Source organism: Mesoplodon densirostris, chromosome 19 (genome assembly GCF_025265405.1).
Source record: "Mesoplodon densirostris isolate mMesDen1 chromosome 19, mMesDen1 primary haplotype, whole genome shotgun sequence".
NCBI lineage: Eukaryota > Metazoa > Chordata > Mammalia > Artiodactyla > Ziphiidae > Mesoplodon > Mesoplodon densirostris.
In genome coordinates, this window is record NC_082679.1 from 3,498,759 (window position 1) to 3,524,519 (window position 25,761).

General features: G+C 53.8%; 1 protein-coding gene across 1 annotated transcript; it reads left to right on the forward strand.

Moving 5' to 3' along the window:
• The first annotated feature begins 12,665 nt into the window (after positions 1-12,665).
• UBE2S (ubiquitin conjugating enzyme E2 S) lies at positions 12,666-17,734 on the forward strand. Its single transcript, XM_060085348.1, has 4 exons — positions 12,666-13,105; positions 13,709-13,856; positions 15,217-15,407; positions 17,259-17,734. Exons 1-4 carry the CDS (start codon positions 13,103-13,105, stop codon positions 17,586-17,588), a joined length of 672 nt encoding a protein of 223 aa, XP_059941331.1. The 5' UTR covers positions 12,666-13,102; the 3' UTR covers positions 17,589-17,734.
• Positions 17,735-25,761: the final 8,027 nt, after the last annotated feature.

The window sequence follows — 25,761 nt, forward strand, 5'->3', positions numbered from 1 at the left end:
GGTGTCATCTAGGGGTGTCCTCACTGGGGAGGCTGCCCCGGCAGAGAGGTCTCTGCCACAGAGGACAGTCCATCTGTGGATTGTTGGCAGTGGCCCTGCCCCAGGGCTGTGACGTCATCACCAGAGACTGCCTGCTCTGGAAGGCCATTACTTGTAATGGTATCACCAGAGTTTCTGCCTTGTCCCACCATGACTTGGCTTGGTCACTCCTTCCCCTGACCCTAGAGACATGCCCTGTGGGATTTCCACCAGAACCTCACCTAAAGGGTGGTTGGGCCACGGGTCCTGTGTGGCTCCTGGAGGACAGCACTCCCAGACTGGCTTCTGCTACCACGGAGGCCACTCTGGCCCACCAGGCTCCTGGAGTCCTGGGACTCACAGGTGGCGCTACTTCTCTCTGCCGTAACTACAGACATCATCACCTCTGTAAACAAAGTCCTGGCCTCCTGTTGGGGGGTGGGGGGAGGTGGGGGTATGCCTGCTATTGATCTAGCTGATGACATCATCAGCACCACAAGACTTCCACCACTCCTGGTGGGAAGTTGCACCTGGGGTCCAGTGTTAATCATGCCTGATGATGACATCATTTCCCAGGATTCCCTTTGACCTATGGTGTATTCACCTCCCAGGATCCACCATAACTAGGGTATCATCATTCTCTTCCAGGATTTACCATAACTATAGTGTCACCTTCTCCCAAGGTTCCCTATAGCCAATGGTGTCATCGTCTTCCATGATTCTCCACAACCATGGTGTCATCATCTCCCAGGATTCATCACAACCACTGTATCATCATCTCCCAGGAGTCACCATAGCTGATGATGTCATCATCTCCCAGAATCCGCCATGACCAATGGTGTCATTACCTTCCAGAATCCACTGTAGCTGATGGTAACATCTTCTCCCAGGATCCACTAAGGCTGATGATGCCACAGCCTCCCACAGCCCCCCATAGTTGTGGTGTCATCATCTCACAGGACCCACTTCAACCATGATGTCTGCATGTGCCAGGGTCCACCACAGCCATGGTGTCATCACCTCCCAAGATCCACTTTAATCACGGTATCATCAGCCTCGCAGGATCTGCTTCAACCATGATGTCTTCACGCCCCAGGATCCAGCACAGACTTGGTGTCATCACCTCCCAGCATCCATGAGAGTCAATGGTGTCCCAGAACCCATGACACCCAATTAGTGTCATTATCTCCCAGGACCCATTTCAACCATGGTATCACCATCTACTGGAATCCACCATAACCATGGCATCACCATCTCCCAGGATCCAGGACACCCAATGGTGTCATTTAGCAGGATCCACTTCAACCATGTATCATCACCTTCCAGGATCCATCATCTTGGGAGCCAAGTACTATGACAGCTGTATTTCAGTTGTCTTCTGGGGTCACCTACAGTTGTTCCCTTAAGATGAACCAGCACAATACACATCATTTTCCCATTCCCTCAAAAATGGAGTGGGATGGGGCCCCCTCTGATGACATCATCCTACTCTGGCCCTTCCTGATGATGTCACTACTGTGCTCCTGACTTAGGCTGACGCCTGCCTGCATCAGCCGCACCCCAGACTTGGCCTTGGCCAGTCCTCCATCTCCCCCTGGTGAGGGCATCCAGGTCCCTCCTGATAACCGCCCTTCACCCAACCATCTGATCGGTGACAGGGTCAACAAAGAGACCTCTTATCATCACCAGAGGGGGGGGCTTTCCAGCCCTCAGGTGATGTCACTGCCCCTTGCCCAACCCCTGTTACCTGGATCCCCACCCAGAGCTGCACTCCATTGGCTTGGGCCAAACTCTCCCTAGAGACCCCCCTGGGCTGGGCCAACAGCTGCCGACCTCCCTGAGGCCTTCAATGGTCTTCTCTGCTGCCCTGGTTGTGGGGCAGGCACATCTGGAGAGCCACGGCCACTGCCAGTGCCACCTGTGGGGGGGGGGGGGGTGCTCCGCATCATCCCAAGACGGCAGGGAAGCAGCATTCTCTCCTTCATCTCCCCTCACACCCTGGGGAGCCTCTGGGGTTTCGGGGATTCCCCAACACCCAACGCACAATTTGCCCCCAATTCTCTCTGTATATAGCCATGTTCTGGGGCGGCCATTCCCCCACTCTTAAAGGGCTACATGCCCCCTCTCCCAGCCCCCAGGGCGAGGTGAGGGGGCCTCTTCTCCCTCCCCTGGGCCGTCCCCCTCCCTTTCCTCTCTCCCCACAAATCCTGGCACCCCAGCTCATCCTTTCTCATCAGGAGCCTGGGGCAGATAACTGACCCTCAGCTCCCACCACACTGAGGAAACTGAGGGGTTACCCCCAAGCTACCAGGGCCCCCGTGCCAGTTTGCCAGTTTCTCACGCTTACAGCTGCTCCTGTGGGTGCCCCCAATCCCCCTGAGGGCCTCGCCATGCCCCGTGTCCCTATAGCAGACTGTGACTTCCCCCAAAAGGAGCCAGCTTGGGCGCCTGCCCCTCCCAGACCCCTCCCCTCTGCTCACCACCCTCAAGGAGCCCTCAGCTTTCTCCAGCCCCCAGAATTGGGGGATTCGGGGCCTTTCAGCTTTTGTATGCCCCCCTCAACTTGCTCTTTCCTGGCCTGGATTCCAGGTATCTTGCCCCCTCCCCCCACTCACTTGACACAGGCTGCCTGACACTGGGGCCTTGACCTCTTATCTCAAATAAGCCATAGTAGGGAGAGGTCTCGAGGTGGGTGAGGAAGTGGGCATGTCCTGCCAGATCCCCTTGACGCTTCCAGAGCTGGGACCTCGCCATCTGAGTCTTCCCCCACCAGCCCCCACCACCTCATAAATGCATACACAGGCTTGTGCGTACACACACACACACACACACACACACTCCCATTCCAGTGAGGGGGCAGTGGAGGGCAGTACAGAAAGAAGAAGATCAATTCTGGACCAAAAGAACTTCCAAAGCTCTGCCTGCTTCCTTATCCCTACCCACCTTATTCCTCCCCCTAACACCGGACTCTTGCCCCAGTTCCTTGGTGAGGACAGCCAGCCGAGCTGCAACTTGGTATTTTTTTGAATAAACAGATGTTTTCCTGACCCCCGGTCTCAAGTATACTGTCGGGAAAGGATGGGTTTCCATCTCCGCATTTGCAGGTCACTGGGGAGTCCCCTTTGTGGCCAAGGAAGGCAGGCATCTAAGAGTCTTTACAGGTAGGTGGTCAGGGCTGCTCCAGCTGTCACCAAGGGAGGAGTCAGACACTGTAAGGTGTCTTCAAATCCTTAGTTTCTTCCTAAGAAAGCTTCTTCTCTCTGAGCAGGTAAGCATTTGTTTGTAGATTCGATTTGTTTGCGCCTCCTTATATTTGAATTCTTTGCCTGAACATCACTGAAGTGTGTGTGGTGGGGGTGCATCTGCATTAGTTTCCTGGGGCTGCGGTAACAAAGTACCATACAACTGGCAGCTTAAACAGAAATGTATTCTCTCCCAGTGCTGGAGGCTGAGAGTCGGAGAGGGAGGTGTCGGCAAGGCTGAGTCCTTCTGAGGCTGTGTGGGAGAATCCGTCTGTGCCTCCCTCCTAGCTTCTGGTGGCTTGCTGGCAATGCTGGCATTCCTCGACACATCATCTTCCCTCTGTATGCGTGTCTCCTTGGCAAAATGTCTCATTTTATAAGGACACCAGTCATGATGGATTAGGGCCCACCCCAATGATTTCATCTGCAAAGACCCTGTTTCCAAACAAGGTCACATTCACAAGTCCTGGAGGTTAGGACTTCAACATCTTTGTGGGCGGGGAGCAAATTTCAACCCATAACGGGCTATGACAGAATAGTCTAAATGTCAGTTTTTATGATAACTGGGAATCACTTTCCACACCTCTCCCCTCCCACCCAGTGCATTAAAATATTTCCACAGTGATGACTAGAATTGGCCCCTCCTTCTGCTCAGGAAGTGCCTCTAAGGCTTGGTTTTATGAACTTTAGGACAGCTCACCTCTAGGAGCATCTAAGTGTTTGTTTACGAATATCAGACTCATATTACATCAAAGCATTAGTTTGCTCGTACCTCTGGGTTGTGTGTGCAGGGTATTTCAGCATTGACTTTATCATTAAGAAAACCCCTTCCTCTCTAGTGTATTAAAGTGTTTGCTTCTCAGATTATTAGACTTTATTCCGTATCAGTCAGGGTTCTCCAGAGAAACAGAACCAATGTGTGTGTGTGTGTGTATTCCTGTTAAGGAACTGGCTCATGTGACTGTGGGGGTTGGCAAATCCAAAGTCTGTAAGGCAGCCCGGAAACTCGGGCAGGCTTTCGAGGCTGCAGTCTTGAGGCAGGATTCGTTCTTTTCCAGGAAACCTCAGTTTCCGCTCTAAGGCCTTCGACTGATTGAACGTAGCCCACCATATGATCTAGGGTAATCTCCTTTACTCAAAGTCAACTGACTGTAGGTGTTCATCTTGTCTACAAAATACCATCACAGCAACACCTGGGCTGCGTTTGAACCAATAGCTGGGCACTGTAGCCGACCAAGTGGACACATGAAACCTAACCATCCTCGCAGGGAAGTGCTTGCTGGAAGGAGTGTGATCTGTGGTTGAGAAAGCCTGCCCCCCTTCGGTGCAGTTAAGTGTTCACCACCGGCTAGATTTCACCTGCTGAGGTCCATCTGTTTGACCTTAGGTTAGTGGGGTGGGAGGGGGGTGGTGCCTTCAAGTACTGGTGTTGGATCACTGGTGAAATGCCCCACATGGTGCGTGCAAGGGTTGTTCGCCCATTCTTAGAAATCGCCTCTTTGTGCTGGCGATTTGTCTATAGAAAACTGGGGGTGGGTGGGGAGGGAGGGTGGTGACGCAGTGTGTCTAAGTACGGGATCACTGAGCGCTCAGAGAGTCTCCTCCTGGGCACAGACTAGGACCGTACTTCCCTGCCTCCCAGATGTTAGATGTGCCAGATACAAACCCTTATTGCTTTAACAACTGGGGCTTTGGGGCTGCTTGTTACTGCAGGACAGTGCAGCCTACTCTGGCCAACGTGCCTTGCCTGTGGAGAGGAGAACTAGATGGCTTTTCTGCTGTACACTCTTGCACTTCTGAATTTTTTGTAGATGCGTTACCTACTTTAAACAAAATAAAGTCTAAATGTAAACGTCAATGATGCCAGCTTTGACTGCCATTCCCCTCACTGAGCAGATGCCCAGGGGCGAGCTTGACACAGGAGACAAGAGTCTCATTCCCCTCCCATGCAAGTGATTAGCTTCCACTCTGAGTTGTAATGCCAAGGCTTAAACGTATGTATTTTTCATTCAACATGGCCTCTATGTGCCTGTCAACTACTTCATTTCTGTTCAGCCAAGAAGAAAGCAATCTGATCCGCATGTACCATGCTTTAGTTGAGCAAGTCAAGGATAAGATCTGGCATAAGCATTTTTGCCTTTGTAACCTAACATTTGCTCAATTTACAACTCCACTGTGTTGATAAATACAGCCTCTGAGCAGCTCTTCTTAACAGGCGTTTGAGGGGGCGGGCTTGCAAACTTCTGAAATCTATACCAGATGTTGCGTGCATGTACCTTTCTTTTTTCTTTTCATTTTTCAACTTTATATTTTGAAACAGTTTCAAACGTGCAGAAGTTACAAGTCCAAGAACTCATGTACAGCTTTTATCAATTCACTAATTGCTAACATTTCATCACACTGCTTTATGGTTTTCCTCCCATATAAATATTTTTTTTTCAGAGACACTTGAGAGTAAGTTGCCCCCTAAGGGACATTTCTGAAGGACCAGGACATTCTCTTACACAGCCACAGTATAGTTATCAAAATCAAGGACTAAACACTGATGAAGTCCACGTTCAAGTTTCACCAACTGTCCCAGTATTGTCCTTTGGAGCAATTCTCTTTTCAGTCCCTGGTACTCCGGGATTAGGTGTCGCATCTGGTTATTGTGTCTCTCGAGGCTCCTTGGACTTGAACAGTTCCTCAGTCTCTTTCATGACACACGTTTCTGGAGTCCAGGCAGAAGCATAATTTTTATTCCAGTCCCTACCACCAGACGTTTAGGGTTTTCCCACTTCTCAATACTATGAACAATACTTTGAGGAATATCTTTTTGCACACCATGGGGAGCATTCACTTACTTTTACCTGGGATGACCTCCCAGGAGGGTGAACTTCTGGGTTGGAGGGAGGTGCGTTTTTAAGACTTTTGCTACACAACGCCAAGATGCAGTTCCGAGAGCCTTGCCAAGTCCATGTATGTGAGAACGTCCATTTGCTCCCACCCTCGCCGGCATCAGGCATTATTCTGTTTAATCTTGATGTGCATCAGAGGTGTCTGTTTTACGGTCGTTAGAGGAAGCCCCTAGTTACTAAAGTTTGTTGTTGTTGTTGTTGTTGTTTTTGCGGTAGGCGGGCCTCTCACTGTTGTGGCCTCTCCCGTTGCGGAGCGGAGCACAGGCTCCGGACGCGCAGGCTCAGCGGCCATGGCCCACGGACCCACGGGCCCAGCCGCTCCGCGGCATGTGGGACCCTCCCGGACCGGGGCACGAACCCGTGTGCCCTGCATAGGCAGGCGCACTCCCAACCACTGCGCCACCAGGGAAGCCCCTAAAGTTTGTTTTTGTCCAACACGAAAGTCTCTGCTCTGCGGTCTAGGGTTTTGGAGCAGGATAAGAGCAACGCGTTTCATTGCTGTTGTCTGTCACTAGAGGGAGCACCGGATCCACTGCAGGCACATTTAGCAATTAATGCGGGCCCCTCCCACTGGCGGAGAGCTCTAACCTCTGTTGAGCGGCACAGACGAAAGTGGTTCTTGCTAATTACCTACCACAGCCTTACAGTCAACTTGCTTAAAGATATTAAGGCCACTAAGGGGCAGAGAACACATCAGCAACCACAGACTGTGAACTCCGAAATAAAGATGGAGGCATTTACTCATGAAACGATGCTCAGCCTCACTGGGAAGAAGGGAAATGCCGATGAAAGATAAGGCACCTTTGCCCATGACTGGTACATATTTTGAAGACTGCTAATACTCGGGCTCATTTCTGCATCAAAACATTGACATCGGCTGCTTCCTCTGCCTGGAACAGTCTTTCTCCTCTGGATAAGCACAAACCTTGCTCCCTCGCTTCCTTTAAATATTTGTTTCCTTCTCAATGAAGATCTACCCTGACTCCCCGCATCTAAAATTCTCCCCCCCTCCCCCCAGTGTTCCCAAACCTCCTTACCTTAACTGCTCTAATTTTTATAGTAGTATCTTTTTATACTACCAACTTTTCTTACCCACTAGCCCAGGACTTTCCCAGTGCTGGCACTCACTGAAAGTCCAGCATCTTGGGCAACCCCGTACAGCTGGCCAACCTGGGTTTAGTGCTGTTTATCTGTCTCCCCACCAGAATGGAAGCCCCAGGAAGGTGGTGTCTTGCTTCCTGTCTTGGTCACTGATGTATCCCAAGCACACAGAAACAGGGCCCGGCAAACAGTTGGTTCTAAATGAATTCTTGAATGAATGGATCAGAGCCTAATGGTGAGGATCTAAATAAGTAGAACCCTGCCAAGGGCTACTTGGCAGAACTGCAAACACTCATGCTCTTTTGATCCTGAGATTCCACTTCTAGGAATTTCTCCTTCGGGAAAGCTCACACCTTTGCCCAAAGATAAACGTTGGAGGATGCTCACTGCAGCTTCTAGCCACAGACTGGACCAGCATAAACACCTGTTAGTTGGAGAATGCTAGAAACTTCTGTGTTCTTATCAAGGACCGGGGTGCATGCTGCCGAGGGAGGATGTGTGGGAATGTAAACGTCCAAGCAGTGTGGGGAAGAAGACACCCAGATATTAACAGCGGGTACCTGAGGGGGTGGGACTGCGAATGTGGGAGTGGAAAGAGAGCTAGAGCTGCACCTCCTACTTTTACTTCTTGCACTGCAGTAACTGTGTGAATTTCCCTCCAAGCATGTATTTCTTTAGTGATTTAATACAGATGAACAGAGAAATGAAGATTAATTTCTGAAGCTAGAATTCAAGCCGAAGGGACAATTTGGGTTTCACTGAGCAAAAGTAAGTTTCCAGGTCTCCAATATTTAGGAAAGTAAGGACAGCCCTCCCCCAGCCCATCCCCTGCAGATTCCAGTCTCCCACACTAACACAAAAGGCCCATCACCAGGCCACCTCCTGAGTCATTCTCAGATCCGCCCACTTCCCAGCCATAGCCACCACACTAGCCCAACCCACGACCAACTCCCTGCTGGAGTTCCTGCTTCCACTCTGGGTCCTCCAATCTAGTCTCTACCCAGCAGCCCTGAGCCAGAATCTCAACATCAGTACCAAATCCACTCACACATCCCGGTGAGAATTCCTCATTGGCTCCCTAGGGCTCTACCATGCCTACCTCTACCGGCTCAGAACATTCTTCCCTCAGAACTCTCTCTCCCTCTTTCTCCACCCCTCTCTGGCCTTCTTTCAGTTCCTCCCACCTCAGTATTTTTTTTTAATTCTTTTTAGAAAAATAACATCTTTACTGACATATAACTCACATGCCATACATAAAACTCACCAATTTAAAGTGTTCTGGTATATTCATAGAGCTGTGCATCTATACCATCACAATTTTAGAATATTTTCATCGCCCCAAGAAGAAAATCTACCCATTAGCTATCAACTCTCCATCCCTCAGCCCTAGGCAATCACTAATCCACCTTCTGTCTGCATGCATTTGACTGTTCTTGACATTTCATATAAATGGAATCATACAACATGTAGTCCTTTGTGACTGGCTTCTTTCCCTTAGCATAGCACTTTGGAGGTTCATCCATTTTGTAGCAGATAACAGTACTTCACCCCTTTCTATGGCTGTATAATATTTCACTCTAAGTAAATACCAGTTAGTTTATCCATTCACCAGTTGCTTAACATGTGGGTTGTTCCCACTTTTGGCTATTATAAATAATGCTGCTATGAATATCTGCGTATGACTTTTCACGTGGACATGTTTCCATTTCTCTGGTATATATCTAGCAGTGGAATTGCTGGGTCGTATGGTAACTCTAGATTTAATCATCTGAGGAACTGCCAGACTGTTTTCCAAATCAGCTGCACCATTTTTCATTCCCACCAGCTGTGTGAGGGTTCCAATTTTCCACATCCTCCCCAACACTTATTATCTCACTTTTTGATTAGAGCCACCCTGGTGGTGTAACGTGGTAGCTCACTGAGGTTTTGATGTGCATTTCCCTGATGGCTGATGATGCTGAGCATCTTGTCATGTGCTTATTGGCCATTTATATATCTTCTTTGACCACCAGCACCATCTCTTCTCAGGGTTATTGCAAGAGCCTCCTCCCTGGACTCCCTGCTTCCGCCCTCATCCCCCTGCATTCTCTTCTCCACCCAGCAGTCAGAGTGAGACCCCAGCATTCCGCTGCTCAAAACCCTGCCGTGGCTCCCTGTTCCCCCAGAGACAAGACCACAGTCCTAGCCACGGCCTTCAAGGCCCTGAATGATACAGGCTCCCCAACTCCGCCCACACATACATCTCTAACCTCAGCTCCCCACCCCCTCCCCCTCGCCCACTCTGTTCCAACCAAACCAGCCTCCTTGCAGGTCCTCGCACGCACGTGCTGGGCCTCCATCCCGCTGTTCCCACTGCCTGCAGTGCTCCTCCCTGATAAGCACATAGCTCACCTCCTCCCTTCCTTCCAACGTGTGTTCACATGACACCTGCTTGGTAAGGCCTCCCTGGCCACCTGGCTTACAATTCACAACCTGGCACACCCTGAGCCCCTCCCTTGCTCTACTTGTCTCTTTTTCCACAGCACTTGCTCCCTTCTAACATACCACGTATTTATTACATTTCACTTGTGTCTGTCTTCTCTCACCACAGTAAGCCCCACAAGGGCAAAGATCTTTGTTTGCCTACGTATCCCAATCACCCAGAACAGTGCCTGGCACACAGTAGGTGCTCAATAAATACTTGTTGAGCAAACACCTTTATCTGTCAGGCACTCTGCCAGAGTCTAAGAACAGGGTCCCTGTGCTCCTGGGGCTGTACTCATCGGGGGACAAACACGTAAGCAAACAATAATAAATTCTTATGGACCAGGAAGATGGAAGAGGGTGAAGTACACAGAGCAGGGAGTGGAGGTGAGGAAGCTGCTTTGAGAGGTGAATTTTTTTTTCTTTTCCCCAGCCGCGCTGCACAGGTTGTGGGATCTTAGTTCCCCGACCAGGAACTGAACTCAGTTCCTTGGCAGTGAGAGCGAGGAGTCCTAACCACTGGACAGCCAGGGAAGTCCCATGAGAGGTGACATTTTAAGGTGAGCCTAGGCCATGAGGAGGACAGAGGAGGAGGAGGAAAGCTCTCCTGGCACAGGGGACTCCTGTGTAAACGTCTTCAGGTCAGGCAGAGCTTGGCTTATAGCAGGGAGACAGACAGACAGAGGCCAAGGGGGCCTCAGGGAGAGTGTACTTATGGATCTCATGGGAGTTCGGGATTTATTCGAAACGCAGTGTGTTGGGGGCTCTTGAAAAGTTCTTAGCAGGGGTGGGGCCTGTTGGGATCTCAGGGGTCCATAAGAAGCAGCCTCCCTGAGGGCCAAGCCCTGCCACTGCCTGTTTCTGTAAACAAAGGCTGATGGGAACACAGCCAGCCCCTCCATCTGCACATGGGCTTGGCTACTCCGGGGCTATGGCAGCAGAACTGGGTACGCTGGGACAGGGACTGATGGCCCGCAAAATCAAAAACCTTTACTGAGGTTTGCTGACCCCAATTTTAAGATGCAGGCGATTCCTTCCTTCTCCCTCAGGTCCTGTCGACGTCACGGATCCCCATCACGTCTCCCATCCCCACTGCCACCATCCCGCTCGCCTCCCTCTCTGTTACCGCCCACCGCCCTGTCAAAGCCTCCAAAGGCTCCCCAGGGCTTGAAGACAACACACCGCCCACCTCGGCAGAGGCGAGAGACGTAACCGCTGCCCCCCCTTACCTCTCGGACTTAAGCACCTCCGTCCGACCTACCCTCACTGGCTTCCTGGTGGCGCCCCAAACACACCAAGCGCGATCCCCTCGCCTCGCCTCGCCTTTGCACGGGCTGTTTCCTTTCCTGGAATGCTTTTCCCCTAGACCGTCCCGTATGGAGCCCAAGTGACCCTTCCTCAGACCGGTCAAAGAGCAGCCCCCACCCCTCCCTTTCTGTGCCCTTGGCCCTGATTGTTCCTCCACGTCTTTATCACTCGCTGACATGATAGGATATACTTACTTGTTTACTGTCTGGCTTCCCCACGAAGATGTCAGCTCCCTGAGTGCGCAGGGATTTTGTCCCTTTTACGCTCAGCCATATCCCCAGAGCATCCTGCCTGCCACATGATAGGTGCTCAAAAGTGAAAGCGTACTGAACGCCTGAGGGTGTCCAGAGGGGAATCATAACATCCACCCGACAGGGCTGTTGCAAGGATTCAATGAGATGAAGCATGCAGAGAAACTAGAACAGTGCCCTGCCCAGCAAGCACCGGATCGATCACCACCATTCTCATGACCATCCTCAGTCACGTCTGTTGGGTGGACTTCTGAGATACAGCTCAGTCTGACCACCACCTCCGCCATGTCCCAAGTGTGTGGGGTGGGGGCTGGGCAAGTCACTTGACCCCTCTCTTCCTTCAGGGTTCTTGGGTGTTAACTGGGCCGGCCTGCTCTGTACCCGGCGGGATAAGACCAAGGCGAGGCGCGTGGGATGCCCGCGTGCGGCCAACCTGCCACAAACTAGTCATGGCTACGGCGGTGGGCGTCTCTGCACGTTCCTGGCCCCTGTTCCAGAGGCTGGGGCCCCCTGAGGGGTCTTTTCGGGACCCTCTCTTACAGGGAAGAGAGGACCTGACGGGGGCACCGCGGCCGCACAGGAGCCGAGGAGGCGGGTCAGCTCCCGGGCCTCCCGCTCTCAGGGCGCCGACACTGGGTCGCCCGGGGCGCTCTGCGCCGGTTCCCCAGACAGGGAAAGGGAGTCCCGGCGAGGCCTGGCTGGCGGGAGGCCGCTATCAGTCACAGGCAGGGCCAGGCCCTCAACAAGGCCTGAGGGCTCTTCCTTCTTTCTCGGGCACAGTCCTCACAGGAGGAGACTGAGGCCTGGCTGGGGCCAGAGGTCACACACTGGACGGCCAGGCGTCTAAGCCTTCAGGGCCGGGCTGACTGGTCTTGGAACCTCCGCGACACACCACGCAGGTCACAGGTCATTCTCAGCACAAAATGGCGCCTCGGAGAAAAACGTACAACGATTCCCCGCGCCCACCCCACTCCCGGCTGAGGAAGGGGCGCGGGCATACGCGCACACACATTTGCATACACAAAAACCAACGAACTTCATTGGCTGCGAGCGCCTGGGTCCGCGCTAGGCAAGGCTCCCATTGGTCGCTCTCCATTTCTCTCGCCCCCCCCACCCCCGTACTGCCTTCTCCGTCAAGGATTGGCCCGCGCGCGTCTCGTGACGCCACTCCACGACTGCGCGTCCCTATTGGCCGGCGCGCCTTCTATCATCCTTTTAAACCGCCAGAGTCCCACCTCCCTTCGCCCTGCCCAGGCTCCACGGCCGACCGTTAGTCGCGTGAGTGATCTCCTGGGCGTCCGGGCGCGCGCGTGCGCCAGCGTCTCATTCAAACGGGCCAATCAGCGGTCGCGTCGCCCTTCACGTCCTCTCCCACTCTACTTCCCCTTCTCCGCCACTCCATCCTCCCGGATTCCCTCCCCGACCACCACGCACCCCCATTGGCCGGCCCGCCGAGCGCCCCCTCCCCAACTTTGGCCTGCAGCTTGCTGGAAGGGAGCGAGCTCGTCGAACGCCGAGGGCCGTGCGCGCTGACGTCACGGGTCGAGGCACGGCGAGAGGGGGCCGCGAGGGGGCGCGGCCTGTGGGCGTATATAAAAGGGCGTTGGTGCGCGCGCGCGGCCGGCTTAGTGCGGCCGGGCACCGGGGGTGGGCGGAGCTGCGGGCGCGGTTCGTGGCGGGCGTCGGAGGCAGCGGGGAGCAGAGCGGGGCCGCCGGGGCCTCGCTAGGGCCGCAGCGGCAGCAGTTGGGCCCCCCGCCCCGGCCGGCGGCCGGAGAGCGCAGGAAGGGGGCCGGGGGGACCCGCCCCCGGCCGGCAGCAGTCATGGTGAGCGAGGCGTCCAGGCCCGGGAGGGGTGGTTGGGCCCCCACCAGAGGAGGAGGCGGGGTCTCAGGAGCCTCTCGCGGGCGGCTTGGGGGATTGGAGGGCCCACCTGGGTATCCCGGGCCTGAGATGGGCCGAGGGGCCTTCCTGTAGGCGGGGCGGGGCGGGAGGGGAGGGCCCGGCCGAGCTCCGAGCTTTTTGGCCCGCCCGTGGGTGTTTCGGGAACAACGACGCTCCGCCGCCGTCTCCAGGCCCGAGTTGGGGTTTCCAGGTGGTCTTACCAAGGTTAGGTGGGGAAGGGGGACCGGCATAGGCCTCGGGCCTGCCCGGAATCATTCGGGGGCCTTGCGGAGCTACAGCGGGCTTTGGGGTCTGCTGGGGAAGGTGGAGTCATCCGCAAGCCCTCGGCAATCCGCCCTATTTCTAGTGGGAAATCAGCTTGGGGCAGTCGTCTGAAGCACCCTGGGTTGGGGGTGCTGGGAGCTCGGGGTGATGGACAGCCTGGGACTGCAGGAGTAAGACTAGGGTGCCACTGCATCCTAGATCCTGCAGGAGGCACCAGGCCCTGGCTCTGCCCGTGGCTCACCCCCTTGTCTCCATACCTAGAACTCCAACGTGGAGAACCTGCCCCCCCATATCATCCGCCTGGTGTACAAGGAGGTGACGACACTGACAGCCGACCCACCTGATGGTATCAAGGTCTTTCCCAATGAGGAGGACCTCACTGACCTGCAGGTCACCATCGAGGGCCCTGGTGAGTGTGGGAAGGAGAGGGAGGGGTGCACTTCCTAGATCTTCGTCAGTCTTACAGCAAGGATAGGAGGCTCCCACTGTAAGGTGGACTGCCAGACCCCGAGGACGCAAGGGTGGACGTGACAGGCACACCTGTTACACATGGTGCTCGCAGTATGCAGGGCAGGACACTAGAAATGACAAGTAATCGTGTATACTTTCCCCATAAGTGTTGTGAGAAAAATTCTGGGGGCCAGGAGAGCATATAATGGGGCCTTACCTGGATTTGAGTGTTTCCTCCATCCTGAAGTGGAAGTATGGGTAGGAATTAAGTGGGATTTGGGAAGAGGATGCCAGGTGAGGAGAAGTGTCAGCAAAGGCCTGGAGGGGAGGCTGGATCATCTCAAACTGCTTCCTGCCGCCAGTGTTAGGTTCTCTGGGGACCAAGCAGAGAACAAGCCAAATGCAGGCTTTCAGGGAGATAACAGTAATAACCAAATGACTACAGGCGATCGTTTGATCTTGCAGAGAGGTTTAGCAGGTCGCTTCACGTGCACTACAGTTAAGTTATTAGTTGAATTTTTATAAGTGAAGAGTATGTGATGAAGGACCTAGTCTGGAGTTGAACTTGTGGGGAGGGGGTCAGGGAAGACTTCCTGAGGAACAGAAGAAAAAAGACTTTGTGAAGCTTATAGGGAACAGATCTTTTAGGGCTTGTAGGCATCTTTTCAAAGGAGTTTGGAAAGGAAGCCTTTGGAGGGTTTAAAGCCAGGCCAGTGGGTCGCTTCAGACTTCACTTTTACTTCAGTGAGGGTGGGGATAGAATCCGGAGGCTGGTCAGGAAGCCACTGACCACGGGCATCCATCAGGTGAGAGAAGAGGTTCCGCTGGACTTGGAGGGGGGCTCAGATTCGGGAGTGGACCTGGAGGTCAGCTGCCCAGGCTATGATGGGTTGGGCGTGGGGGCTGGGGCATGAGGAACAGCCAGGGGTCTGGAACAGCGCCCAGTGTTTGCTGCGGCGGGAGGACCACGGAGTGGTCAGATCTGTCCTGACATCTGCCTGAGAGGCTCCAAATAGATGTTTTTCCGAGGAGCCGAGTGGGCATGCGTGTCTGTGCCTCTTGGGAAGGGGGTGCTGTGCCTTCACTTGGGAGTGAAGAGGGATCCGTGCGTGGGGACCACCAGTCAGGGGATTAACTCTGAGATGGGGGTGGTGCCTGTGGCCCCCTGGGAACCTGGGCCCGCCTTCCTCTCGAGAACCCCCTGGTCTGGTGGAGGAGGCGGTGGGGCACTTGCCTCGCAGCCAGACTATGGAGACTGGGTTTTGGGGGTGCCTGGAAGGCCTGCGCCTCCTGACACTGTCCCCTTCCCTGCATTCCAGAGGGGACCCCATACGCCGGAGGCCTCTTCCGCATGAAACTCCTGCTGGGGAAGGACTTTCCTGCCTCCCCGCCCAAGGGCTACTTCCTGACCAAGATCTTCCACCCAAATGTGGGCGCCAACGGTGAGATCTGCGTCAACGTGCTCAAGAGGGACTGGACAGCTGAGCTGGGCATCCGGCACGTGCTGCTGGTGAGTTCTGCCTGGGCCTGGGCCTCCCTCCTGGACGCATCCCAGTGATGTCCAAGCCACGGAGCCTTGTTTCTCTTCTAAAGTCAACGCTGAAGTGGTTGGGGCTTCTACATAAGAATCCAGATTTCCAGCTTTTCTGGAAGGGTTGGCAGTGCCCAGCTACCTTTGCTGTGGAACAAGTGATGGGTTTGTGTAGCAGGACGGTGTTCTGACAGGTACAAGTCAAGCGTCTGGTTAGGGCGAAGATAGACTTTCCAATATCCTACAGCATACAGTTCATTGGTGTTTCAATAGTCACAGCTTGTACAACCATCTCCATAGTCATTCCATTGTTTCTCAGCCAGGGGTGGTTTTGTTCCATTGGGGACATTTTTAATTGTCACAGCTGGGGGTGCTACCAGCACCTAGTGGGTGGAGACAGGGAAGCTGCTGCACATCGCGCAGCAGGGACCACCCCGCGGAGAACCATCCAGGCCCACCTCAGCCAAGCTGAGGTGGAGACAGCCAGACTACTCTGGTGCTCCAGGGTCCCCATAGGCCACTTAAAGCATGTAGGTCACCTGATGCCTCTCCACCCCTCTCACAAGGTGAAATTTAAAAAAACAAACACTGAATTTCTAATGAGCCCCTGGGGCAGTTGGTAGGGAGGATGGGGAATTGGGGTTTCCTGCAGGGCACGGGGGAGGATTGAGCACCAAGGTAAACAGACCCCAGACCTTTCCCTCCTCTCCCTGGAGTGTCAGTGGTGGCTGCCAGCAACACCAGAGATGAGCTCACAGAATAACTCCCAAGTGTCCCCAACGATCCCTAGGGCCTGCAGTGTGGGGCCCAGGCCAGGCTCAGCCATGGGAGGGCAGCTGTGGGAAAGGCGGGCAGTCAGGCCTCTGGTTGTGGGGTGCAGTTGTCAGAATTAGGGTCTGATCCTGGTCCCTCATGATTATCAGTGATGTGTGTTGGGCCAGGTGCTTTGGGGAGTACTTGGTACTGCCCCCATTTACAGGTGAGAGCATTTCACCTGCTCAAGGCCAGACAAGTTCTGGGTTCCTGGGGGGCTCTGTGTTCCCTTTTAGAATGAAAGTGGAGGTAAAACAAACATAGCTTAGGGGCCACAGCTGTCTGTGTAGACTCCTCTTAGAAGGGTCCATTGGGGGCTGGCTGGTCACACCTTTCAGCCTCGATTTACTCTGCAGTTAAAATGGGCGGATTAAGGAATATTGAAGACTCACTTCCTTCCTGGACCACTCTCGACTGTCCTCGGGCATCAGTGTCTGTTTATGACCTGGTGCCTTCCTCTTGGATATTAACAGCTTGCCCAGCTAGGATTTGTGCCTCTGCCCTTGAGATTCCTGTTAAAGCCAGCAATAGCTCTAGCTTTAAGCATCTTCCTGTAGTGTAACGTAGAGCATTGCATCTTCGTGGCTGCGCACGGGCTTTTGTCTAGTTGCAGCCAGCAGGGGCTACTCTTTGTTGCGGTGCGCAGGCTTCTCATTGCAGTGGCTTCTCTTGTTGCGGAGCACGGGCTCTAGAGCGCAGGCTCAGTAGTTACGGCTTGCGGGCTCTAGAGCGCAGGCTCAGTAGTTGTGGCGCACGGGCTTAGTTGCTCCGCGGCATGTGGGATCTTCCCGGACCAGGGCTCGAACCCATGTCCCCTGCATGGGCAGGTGGATTCTTAATGACTATGCCACCAGGGAAGTCCCCCCTCACTTCCTGAATGACCTGGGGCGAGTCACTGGTCACGGTGCCTGCACGCGTGTGCCATCTGGGGGAGCGGTGTTGGGAGCGGAGGCCACAAGGCCGGACGTGTGAGGCTTGGGGGGCCGGCCCCCCCTGACCCTGGCGCTCTCCCCACAGACCATCAAGTGCCTGCTGATCCACCCTAACCCCGAGTCTGCCCTCAACGAGGAGGCGGGCCGCCTGCTCTTGGAGAACTACGAGGAGTACGCTGCCCGCGCTCGCCTGCTTACAGAGATCCACGGGGGCGCCGGCGGGCCCAGCGGCGGCAGGGCTGAGGCCAGCCGGTCCCTGGCCAGCGGGGCTGTGGCTTCCACCGCTGACCCCATGGCCCCTGGGGGCCCAGGAGGGGCCGAGGGGCCCATGGCCAAGAAGCACGCGGGTGAGCGTGATAAGAAGCTGGCAGCCAAGAAAAAGACGGACAAGAAGCGGGCACTGCGGCGGCTGTAGTGGGCTCTCCTCCCTCCCTCTCCCACCCGCCACCCACCTGCCCCCAACTCTGTCTCTAAGTTATTTAAGTTATGGCTGGGGTGGGGGAGGGCGCGGGGGCACTCGGACCTGGATTTGTTTTTCTAAATAAAGTTGGAAAAGCAGCTGCTGTTGCCTCCACCACCCTGGCTTTGGGCAGTGGGCGCTCCAGCCCGAGTCTTCTCGCGGCCTGAGCACAGGTCTCTCAGCTCAGCGGGCCTCCTGTTGGGGTCAGAGGCGCCCTCTGTCTGAGGGGTGCAGTGCCAGGCACGGGCCTGCTGCCGAGCTCTCCTGCCCTTGTTCTGCTGAAATGGGCATAGTGGCCGGGCAGTGGGTGTGGGAGTCCCGTCTGTCTGCCGTGCGCTGGGGCACTTGATCCCGCTCTAGCCAACAGAACATGTTGCTGTGGATTTCTGTATCACATATCACAAATCCCAGGCCTAAGGAGACACCTGTCTTACAATTGGTGTTGCTCGGAAGTTGGTGCGATGGGCTGGTCCCTGCTCGGGTTTCAGAAGTGAAGTTGAGGATCCACTGGGCACGTTCCTTTCTCGGGTCCTCTTCAAACTCAAAGTTGGCGGGATTCAGTTTCTCGGGGTTGTAAGGCCGGGGGCTCCCCAGCTCCTAGAAGTTGCCAGGGTTCTCACCCCACAGCCCCCTTTTGTGGGACCCAGTTGATGAGATGAAGCTGATGCGCCCCAGCTGGTAACCTGACTGCAGGAGCACGTCCCCGCGTGGTCACAGGTTCTGCCCTCGCTCCGGCGCACGTCGGCTTCCTGCACGCAGCGGGGGCCCCACGGCGTGGCCCTTCTCCCTGCCCTGTCCCTTCATCTGCAGGGGGGCAGACTGCTGGGCATTGTATCTTTTGGACTGTTACGGAGGGTCAGGTAAGGGCCGCAGACCCGGACAAGTGTCGGGGTTCTCGGCTGGTGGGAGAGTAGGGAGTGGTCGGTCTTGGCAGAAACCAACGAAGGTACAGATGGGGAGGCCAAAGATTCTGTTACCCTCTGTCAGGCTCTGCGCCGGGCCTTAGGACACAGTGTCAAAAATGATCATAAAATACAAAGAGAAAGGAAAGCCTGGTATGCCAGCTTTCACAGTTGCTTCCTTTGTTATCAGCAAAGCCTGGAAATATAACCCACGTGTTCACCAGTGGATGAATGAGTAAAGGAATTGTGAATTCACACAGTGGAATACTACTTAGCTAAACACTGATACACAAAATACCACGCTGAGTGAAGCCGTATACGGAAGAGTACAAAATAGCTTGATTCCATTTATATAAAATTCTAGAACAGGCAAAGTTAGTCACTAATGGCCAAAAGCAGATCACTGGCTGGCTGAGATCAGGGAGGATAAAGTGTACAGGGGTCGGGAAGGCCTTGGGTGTGATGAGCACATTCCAGGTCCCCATTATGGTGGGGGTCACATGGGTGCATAATTATGTCAAAACTTATATAAAGTATATACTTAAAATAGGTGTATTTTACTTTGTGTAAAGTACATCTAAGAGAAGTTGATTTAACTTTTTAAATCAAGGACTTCTGTTTACCTAAAGTAGAATGAAAGACAAGTCAGTGGGGTTGTATGCAAGACATACAATCGAAAAGGACAAATCCAAACATGTATAAAGAGCTCCTACAAATCAGTAAGAAACAACACAAAAGTTGGCAAAAGCATTTGCACAAATGCTTCACAGAAGGGGCAAAGATTCCTGTCATCACTAGTGATGGGGAAAGTGCAGTGTAAACCCAAGTTGCGACCACTATGCTCCCGTGAAACTTGTCACAGTGATAAGATCTGACAATGCCACGTGCAGAGCCACGGATACTCTCCTGGTCCACAGGGCGACCCTGGCAGGAGCGTGAAATGGTAAAAGTCACGTGGGGACGCAGTAGTATCTCATTACTCAGCCTTCTTGCACATGTACCATGGGCTGCAAAACCACATTTGTCCTAATTGCAAGCAGTATAAACATGCTTGTATATTCAAGGAGCAATACTATACAACACAAAAGTAGTGGACCATCACTACTTCCAGCAGCGTGGAAAACTCAACATCAGCCAAACAAGCAAGTCACAGGAGACCCACAGTCTGAATGCCTTCGCACACAATTCCAAAACCGTCAAAACCAAGCTGTGCTGCTAAACACACATACCTTGGTGGTAAAGCTGTAAAAGCAAGAAGATTGTTTCCCTAAAGCTCAGGATACTGGTTACCACTAGCCAGTAGGGAGCCCAGGAGGGAAGTGTATAAATATGTTTTGTGTGCTTTTCTCTGTGTCTGCTATAGTTCAGAATTTTAACAACATGAAGAAGCTCATTGAGATATGGACCAATCTCCAAAATATGTGAGAAAGAGCAACATGCAAATGCTGTACAAGATATGCTACCATTTCTGTTCTTTTTTGTTTGTTTTAATTTTGCTTTAAATAGGATGTGGGACTTCCCTGGTGGCGCAGTGGTTAAGAATCTGCCTGCCAATGCAGGGGACACGTGTTCGAGCCCTGGTCCGGGAAGATCCCACATGCCGCGGAGCAACTAAGCCCGTGTGCCACAACTCCTGAGCCTGTGCTCTAGAGCCCGCAAGCCACAACTACACTACTGAGCCCACATGCCACAACTACTGAAGCCCTCCCGCTTAGAGCCTGTGCTCCACAAGAGAAGCCACCACAATGAGAAGCCTGTGCACCACAACAAAGCCCCAACGCAGCCAAAAATAAATAAATAGGATGTGTATTTGCTTGCATATTCATCGAATGCCTCCAGGTTACATTAGCACCTGCAAATATTGTCCCAAGAAAGGAGAGCTTGGAATACCATGTGCATGTTACCCATTCAAAAAACAAAGACTTAAGAAAAAAAAAAAAGCAAAGACTTGACTTTTTTCTTTCTTTCTTTCTTTTTTTTTTTTTTTCGGTACGCGGGCCTCTCACTGTCGTGGCCTCTCCCATTGCGGAGCACAGGCTCCGGATGCGCAGGCTCAGCGGCCATGGCTCACGGGCCCAGCCGCTCCGCGGCATGTGGGATCTTCCCGGACCGGGGCACGAACCCATGTCCCCTGCATCGGCAGGCGGACTTGACCACTGCGCCACCAGGGAAGCCCTTGACTTCTTTTTAAAGATAACAGAGCTTCTTCAATGAAACGGCTCTCTCTCATTCCCATCTCCCCACACCCAATTCCCTTAATCAGGGACAACCAGTGTCAGCAGGTTCTTGTGTATTTTTCTGGGGAAATGCTATGCAAATGTAAGCAAATTTAAACATATGTTCTTTTTATTTTAATTTTTTGGCCACCCCATGCTGCTTGTGGGATCTTAGTTCCACGACCAGGGATAGAACCCACTCCCTCGGCAGTGAAAGCGTGGAGTCCTAACTGCTGGACCGGCAGGGAATTCCCATAAACCATAAACATATATTCTTTTACATCCAGCGTTTCATCTGTGTATAACACAGCACGTCGCACCTGGGCTTTTTGACTTAGCACATCTTGGCCATCTGTCCTGCAGCACTCACAGCCCTTCCCTGCCCTCAGCTGTGCCCTAATGTATGTCACACTGAGCTGGAAGGAATGACCTTTGTGCATGGATCCCGTGGCACAAAAGGAACAGAGTCAACCTTTTCAAGTGACATCCCTGTGTCAGAGGGCACATTCATTTATAATTCTGTACAGACATGGCCAAACTGTTCCCCGTGGGTTTGTACCAATTGATGCTGTCAGTGACCTAAGTGTGCGCATCCCCCCCACAATGGCCTAAAAGTGCACTTTCATTTTTACCCAACTTTTGGGTGTTTCTCAACCTGAGAGGTGAATACTATCTTAGTCTATCTTTAAAAGACTTTTTTTTACAACAGTTTTGGAGTTACACAGAAATCGTGAAGACAATATTGTCCCCACCACCACCACCCTTGGGTGCATCTCCTCCATAAATAATACGCTAAGCGAAGGTACTGAAACAAATGTGCTGGTTTGCTGTGAGAACCTGGCCAAGGGCCATGGGGGTAACACACAGTCAGGGCGAACTCAGCAGGCCTGGGGTGCTCAAGGCCCACAGGTGGATGATTGTGAACAGTTTTCAAGATGAAACACAAGGGACTTCCCTGGCAGTCCAGTGGTGAGGACTCTGCACTTCCACTGCAGGGGGCACGGGTTCAATATCTGGGCAGGGAACTAAGATCCCACATGCCAGGCGGCATGGTTGGAGCCGGGGCTGGGATCCTGGGCTCCTTGCATGTCTCCAAACCACGTGCTCATGTCACTTTCATAATGAAAGACTTTAAAGAATAGATTTTATTACAGCAAATGACTACAAGAGAAACAAAGAGATTTTTTAAATTCCTGGACTGGGAAGAAACAGCCTGGAGGGAATGCAGCAGAGGACACAGCGGTGTATTCACAGAACTCACGCAGACTGGGAGTCACAGGCACTAGCGCGTGCGGACTTGTCCTCCAAGTGCTCGGAAAAACGTGAGCATCGTTTTGTGTGCAAATCGTTATAGACATGGGAAGACATTTGTGATTGTTTTGAGTCCATCTGCTCAAGGTAATTGTTCATTCATGCAAGGAAGATTTGTGGGCTTGTCCTAGCCGGCCATGTTACAAGCTTTCTGCACATTTAACGTCAAGAGCCTTAGGAAGTAAGGTCCATTCATATGCACGTGTCACAGGCACAGAGGTTGAGGAGTGATGGAGCCCTGATGTATCTGAGGTATCCGTGAAGATGGAACTATAAGCAAGGCCAGTCCCTCCCATGAACAGAGCGTGTCTCAGCCCTGAGTTTCCACTGCTCTGAGTGACCTTGTGCGGGGCAGCTGCCAAAGGTGCGCCCTACACTCACTCTGCACACATTCCCCGGATTAGCACTGGAGAGAGCAACAGCAAACAAAACCAAGATCTCTGCACTGCGGAGCCCTGAGGAGTCAGACGCTGGAAACCACCTTATTGTTTCACCTGTAGGGAAACTGAGGCGCAGAGAGACGAGTGACTCACCCAAGCGTAGCAACTGGCAAATGTGGAACTGGAGGGGGATGCTGTGGGTGGTGGGGGACGGGAAGGGTGCGGGCATCTCTCTGGGCACTTGCCTGTAATCTCACTGCCTCCTGGCCCCACTGTTCCTGCTGAGAAGCCAGCAGTTAGTCTTACTGCAGTTCCCTTGCATGTGAGTTGCTCTTCTCATGATGCTTTCCAGATTTTCCCTGTCTTTGGCATTCAGCGTTTCTACTATGATGTGTCTGGGTATTTATGATATTTTAAATCTTGTATTCTTTATTTGCTTTTCCAATTTCCATGCCAACATACATCACTTGTGAGAAAACCAAGTTTGCATAGATGGCCCCCCATACAAACCACACCTGCCGCCAAACTCTCTCCTTCCCCAGGAGGGAGATGGGAAGCTGAGGCCTGGAGTGCCTGCACCACTGGGGATCCAGCAGCAGAGCCTCGAGACTGAGACCTGATCCCTCCCACCAGCCGTCTCCTGGTTCCCCCTCACCGAAGTGCCATCCAGACACCTGGCGTGGCATCCCCAGCCCAGCCACCCCTGATGGCCTGGCCACCCGCAGGGCAAAAGTCCACACTGAGTGAGGCTGTGTTATGAGGAGGAAACTGAGGCCACAGAGGGAGGTAGTTATCTTGGGGGTTCAGGTGACCAGCCGGACTCCACGTGGGCTAAGGGCCTAGAGGAGCAGGGCTCTGGGGCAGACAAGGAGACGGACACCATCTGACGGCCGGCCACCACGTGGGTGAGCAGATGCTCAGTGCTGCGTGCATCCAGTATGCTGGGGTGCCAGGCTAAGTACTGGCTCACAGGACACACACGCTAGGTGGACTTCAGTGCGGTGGAGAAAAATGAAGCCGGGGTGGGGGTGGGTTTTGATTTTTAAGAGTGGCCAGAAGAGGGACTTCCCTGGCAATCCAAAGTTTAAGACTTGGCGCTTCCACTGCAGGGGGCGCGGCTTCGATCCCTGGTCAGGGAACTAAGAACCCTGATGCTGGCCAAAGGGGAAGAAAAGTGGTCAAGAGAGACCTCACTACTCGGCAACTTGTAAGAGTAAGAGGCCCTGGCTCCCTGTGGGGAAGCACCTTCCAGAGGAACAGCTAGTGCAGATGCTCCCAGGCAGAACCGTGTGCTGTGGGTGGACAGCAAGGGGCTGGGCATCCGAGTGGAGATGGGCCCGACCAGCCAAGGCTAGGGGACTGCCTTTCTCTCGAAGTGGGATGGGAATCGTGGGAGGGTTTTGAGCAGGTGTTAAGTCGCCTAAGTTCCACCTGAAACTAAGGCTGCCACTCCACCTGGTTGAGAAGAGCGCAGTGGGCTGAGGGTGGATGGTCCAGGGGAGGAAGAGGGCTTGGCAGGAAGCGATCGGGTTCACGCCCACTGAGGAAGGCTGGAGGGGGCAGCAGGGTGGGAGGGGGGTCAGGAACTGTCTGGGTGTGTGGAGCTCCCGGGCCCCAGCACAGAGCTGTGAAGTGGGGGCAGGGCTGTCGTCTCTGCACAGGGTCCTCAGGATGGCAGAGACCTGGATCCTTGGCCCATGGCATAGTGGCTGGCACATAATAGGTGCACAGGAAACACACCAGGAGCAATGATGTGGGTGACCTTTACCCATCTGAGCCTCGGTTTCTACATCTGTAAGGCGGGGATGACACCTGCTTCATGAGACATCTGGGATAGAGAAAACAGCCACTCCTCAAGTGTACGTACACACGCATGCCACAGGCCCATCTCAATAGTTATAGACGCCATCCAGCTTGCCATAGGCTTAAAACACTACACCAACAACTAATTACCGCTCTTACCTGCGTTCTTTAACCCAGGGATCCTCAAACCCCGGGCCGTGGACTAATACTGGCCCCCAGCCTGTTAGAACTGGGCTGCACAGATGAGCGGCAGGCAAGCAAAGCTTCATGTGCGGCTCCCCATCGCTCGCATCGCTGCCTGAACCATAGTCCCCTCCCCCAGTCCCTGGAAAAATGGACTTCCACAAAACCAGTCCCTGGTGCCAAAAAGGTTTGGGACCGCTGCTTTAGCCCACTTAATTCTGACTAGAGACAGAGTTCCAGTTACTTGCCCAAGGCCACACAGCTGGCAGCTGAGCTGGCAGGACCCAGGCAGGTGCCCAGTGGCAGTGCCTACGAGCACGTCATGGTTGTAATAAACACAAGGAAGCAACTAGGATAACCTACGTTAGACCCAGGGGTCAGAAAAGACCTCTGAGGAGACTGAGCCGTGCAGCCTGGGGTGGGGGTGCTGAAGAGAAGGCTGCACTGGAGGGCTGTCAGGAGCAGCTGAGGCGGTGGGGAGGGCCGGCACCTGCTCAGAGCAGGAGGCAGGTGAGGGGCGGTGCTGCAGGGACGCTGGGCTCACCCCCAGTGCAGCAGGAGGCAGAAACACTTGGCCAGGTGGGCTCCTCGCCAAAAAAAGGCTGCTGGCAGGAAGCCTGAGGCTGCCAACTTCCTCCTGGGTGGCGGGTGCAGCTTTTGTCCCCCTCTCCCAGGTGTGGAGAGTCCCACAGGCTTCTGGACTCAGGAGCTGCACTGGTGCCCGTGAGTGCAGTTCTGGGCCCAGACCAAAGGCCAAGGCATACTGAGGGCCCTGTCCACCCCCAAGTCCTAGGATGCTCAATTCACACCTGCAGAGCCCCCTGGAGAGGCTGAGCTGCCCCTGGACCCACAGTGGGAGGGGAGGGCCAGCCTGCCTCAGGCTGGAGAAGGCCTGCACCTCACCCCAGCTCCCCCTGGGGTTTCCAGGCCACCCCAGGAGAAAGAAATGGTCTACAGCTGGGGTCCCAGACAGCAAAGACCCAGACTGTAAATGCTTCCTCCTTCAAAGGCCACACTGCCAACACTGCTGTGACACAGGCCACAGAACTATACAAAACAGAAGGTGCTCTGACCCTTGGTCTAGATGCCCACCCCCTCAGGAACCTTAAGACTAAATGTTAAAAAATCAAAAATTCCCACTTAATGTCTTTTTTTTTTTTTTTTTTGCGGTACGCAGGCCTCTCACTGTTGTGGCCTCTCCCGTCGCAGAGCACAGGCTCCGGACGCGCAGGCCCAGCCGCTCCGCAGCACGTGGGATCCTCCTGGACCGGGGCACGAACCCGTGTCCCCTGCATCGGCAGGCGGACTCTCAACCACTGCGCCACCAGGGAAG

Bases quoted from the DNA above. Each gene is read 5' to 3' on its own strand.
- UBE2S (XM_060085348.1), top strand. The intron at 13,857-15,216 runs GTGAGTGTGGGA...CCTGCATTCCAG, and splicing joins GGTCACCATCGAGGGCCCTG to AGGGGACCCCATACGCCGGA. The intron at 15,408-17,258 runs GTGAGTTCTGCC...CTCTCCCCACAG, and splicing joins GCATCCGGCACGTGCTGCTG to ACCATCAAGTGCCTGCTGAT.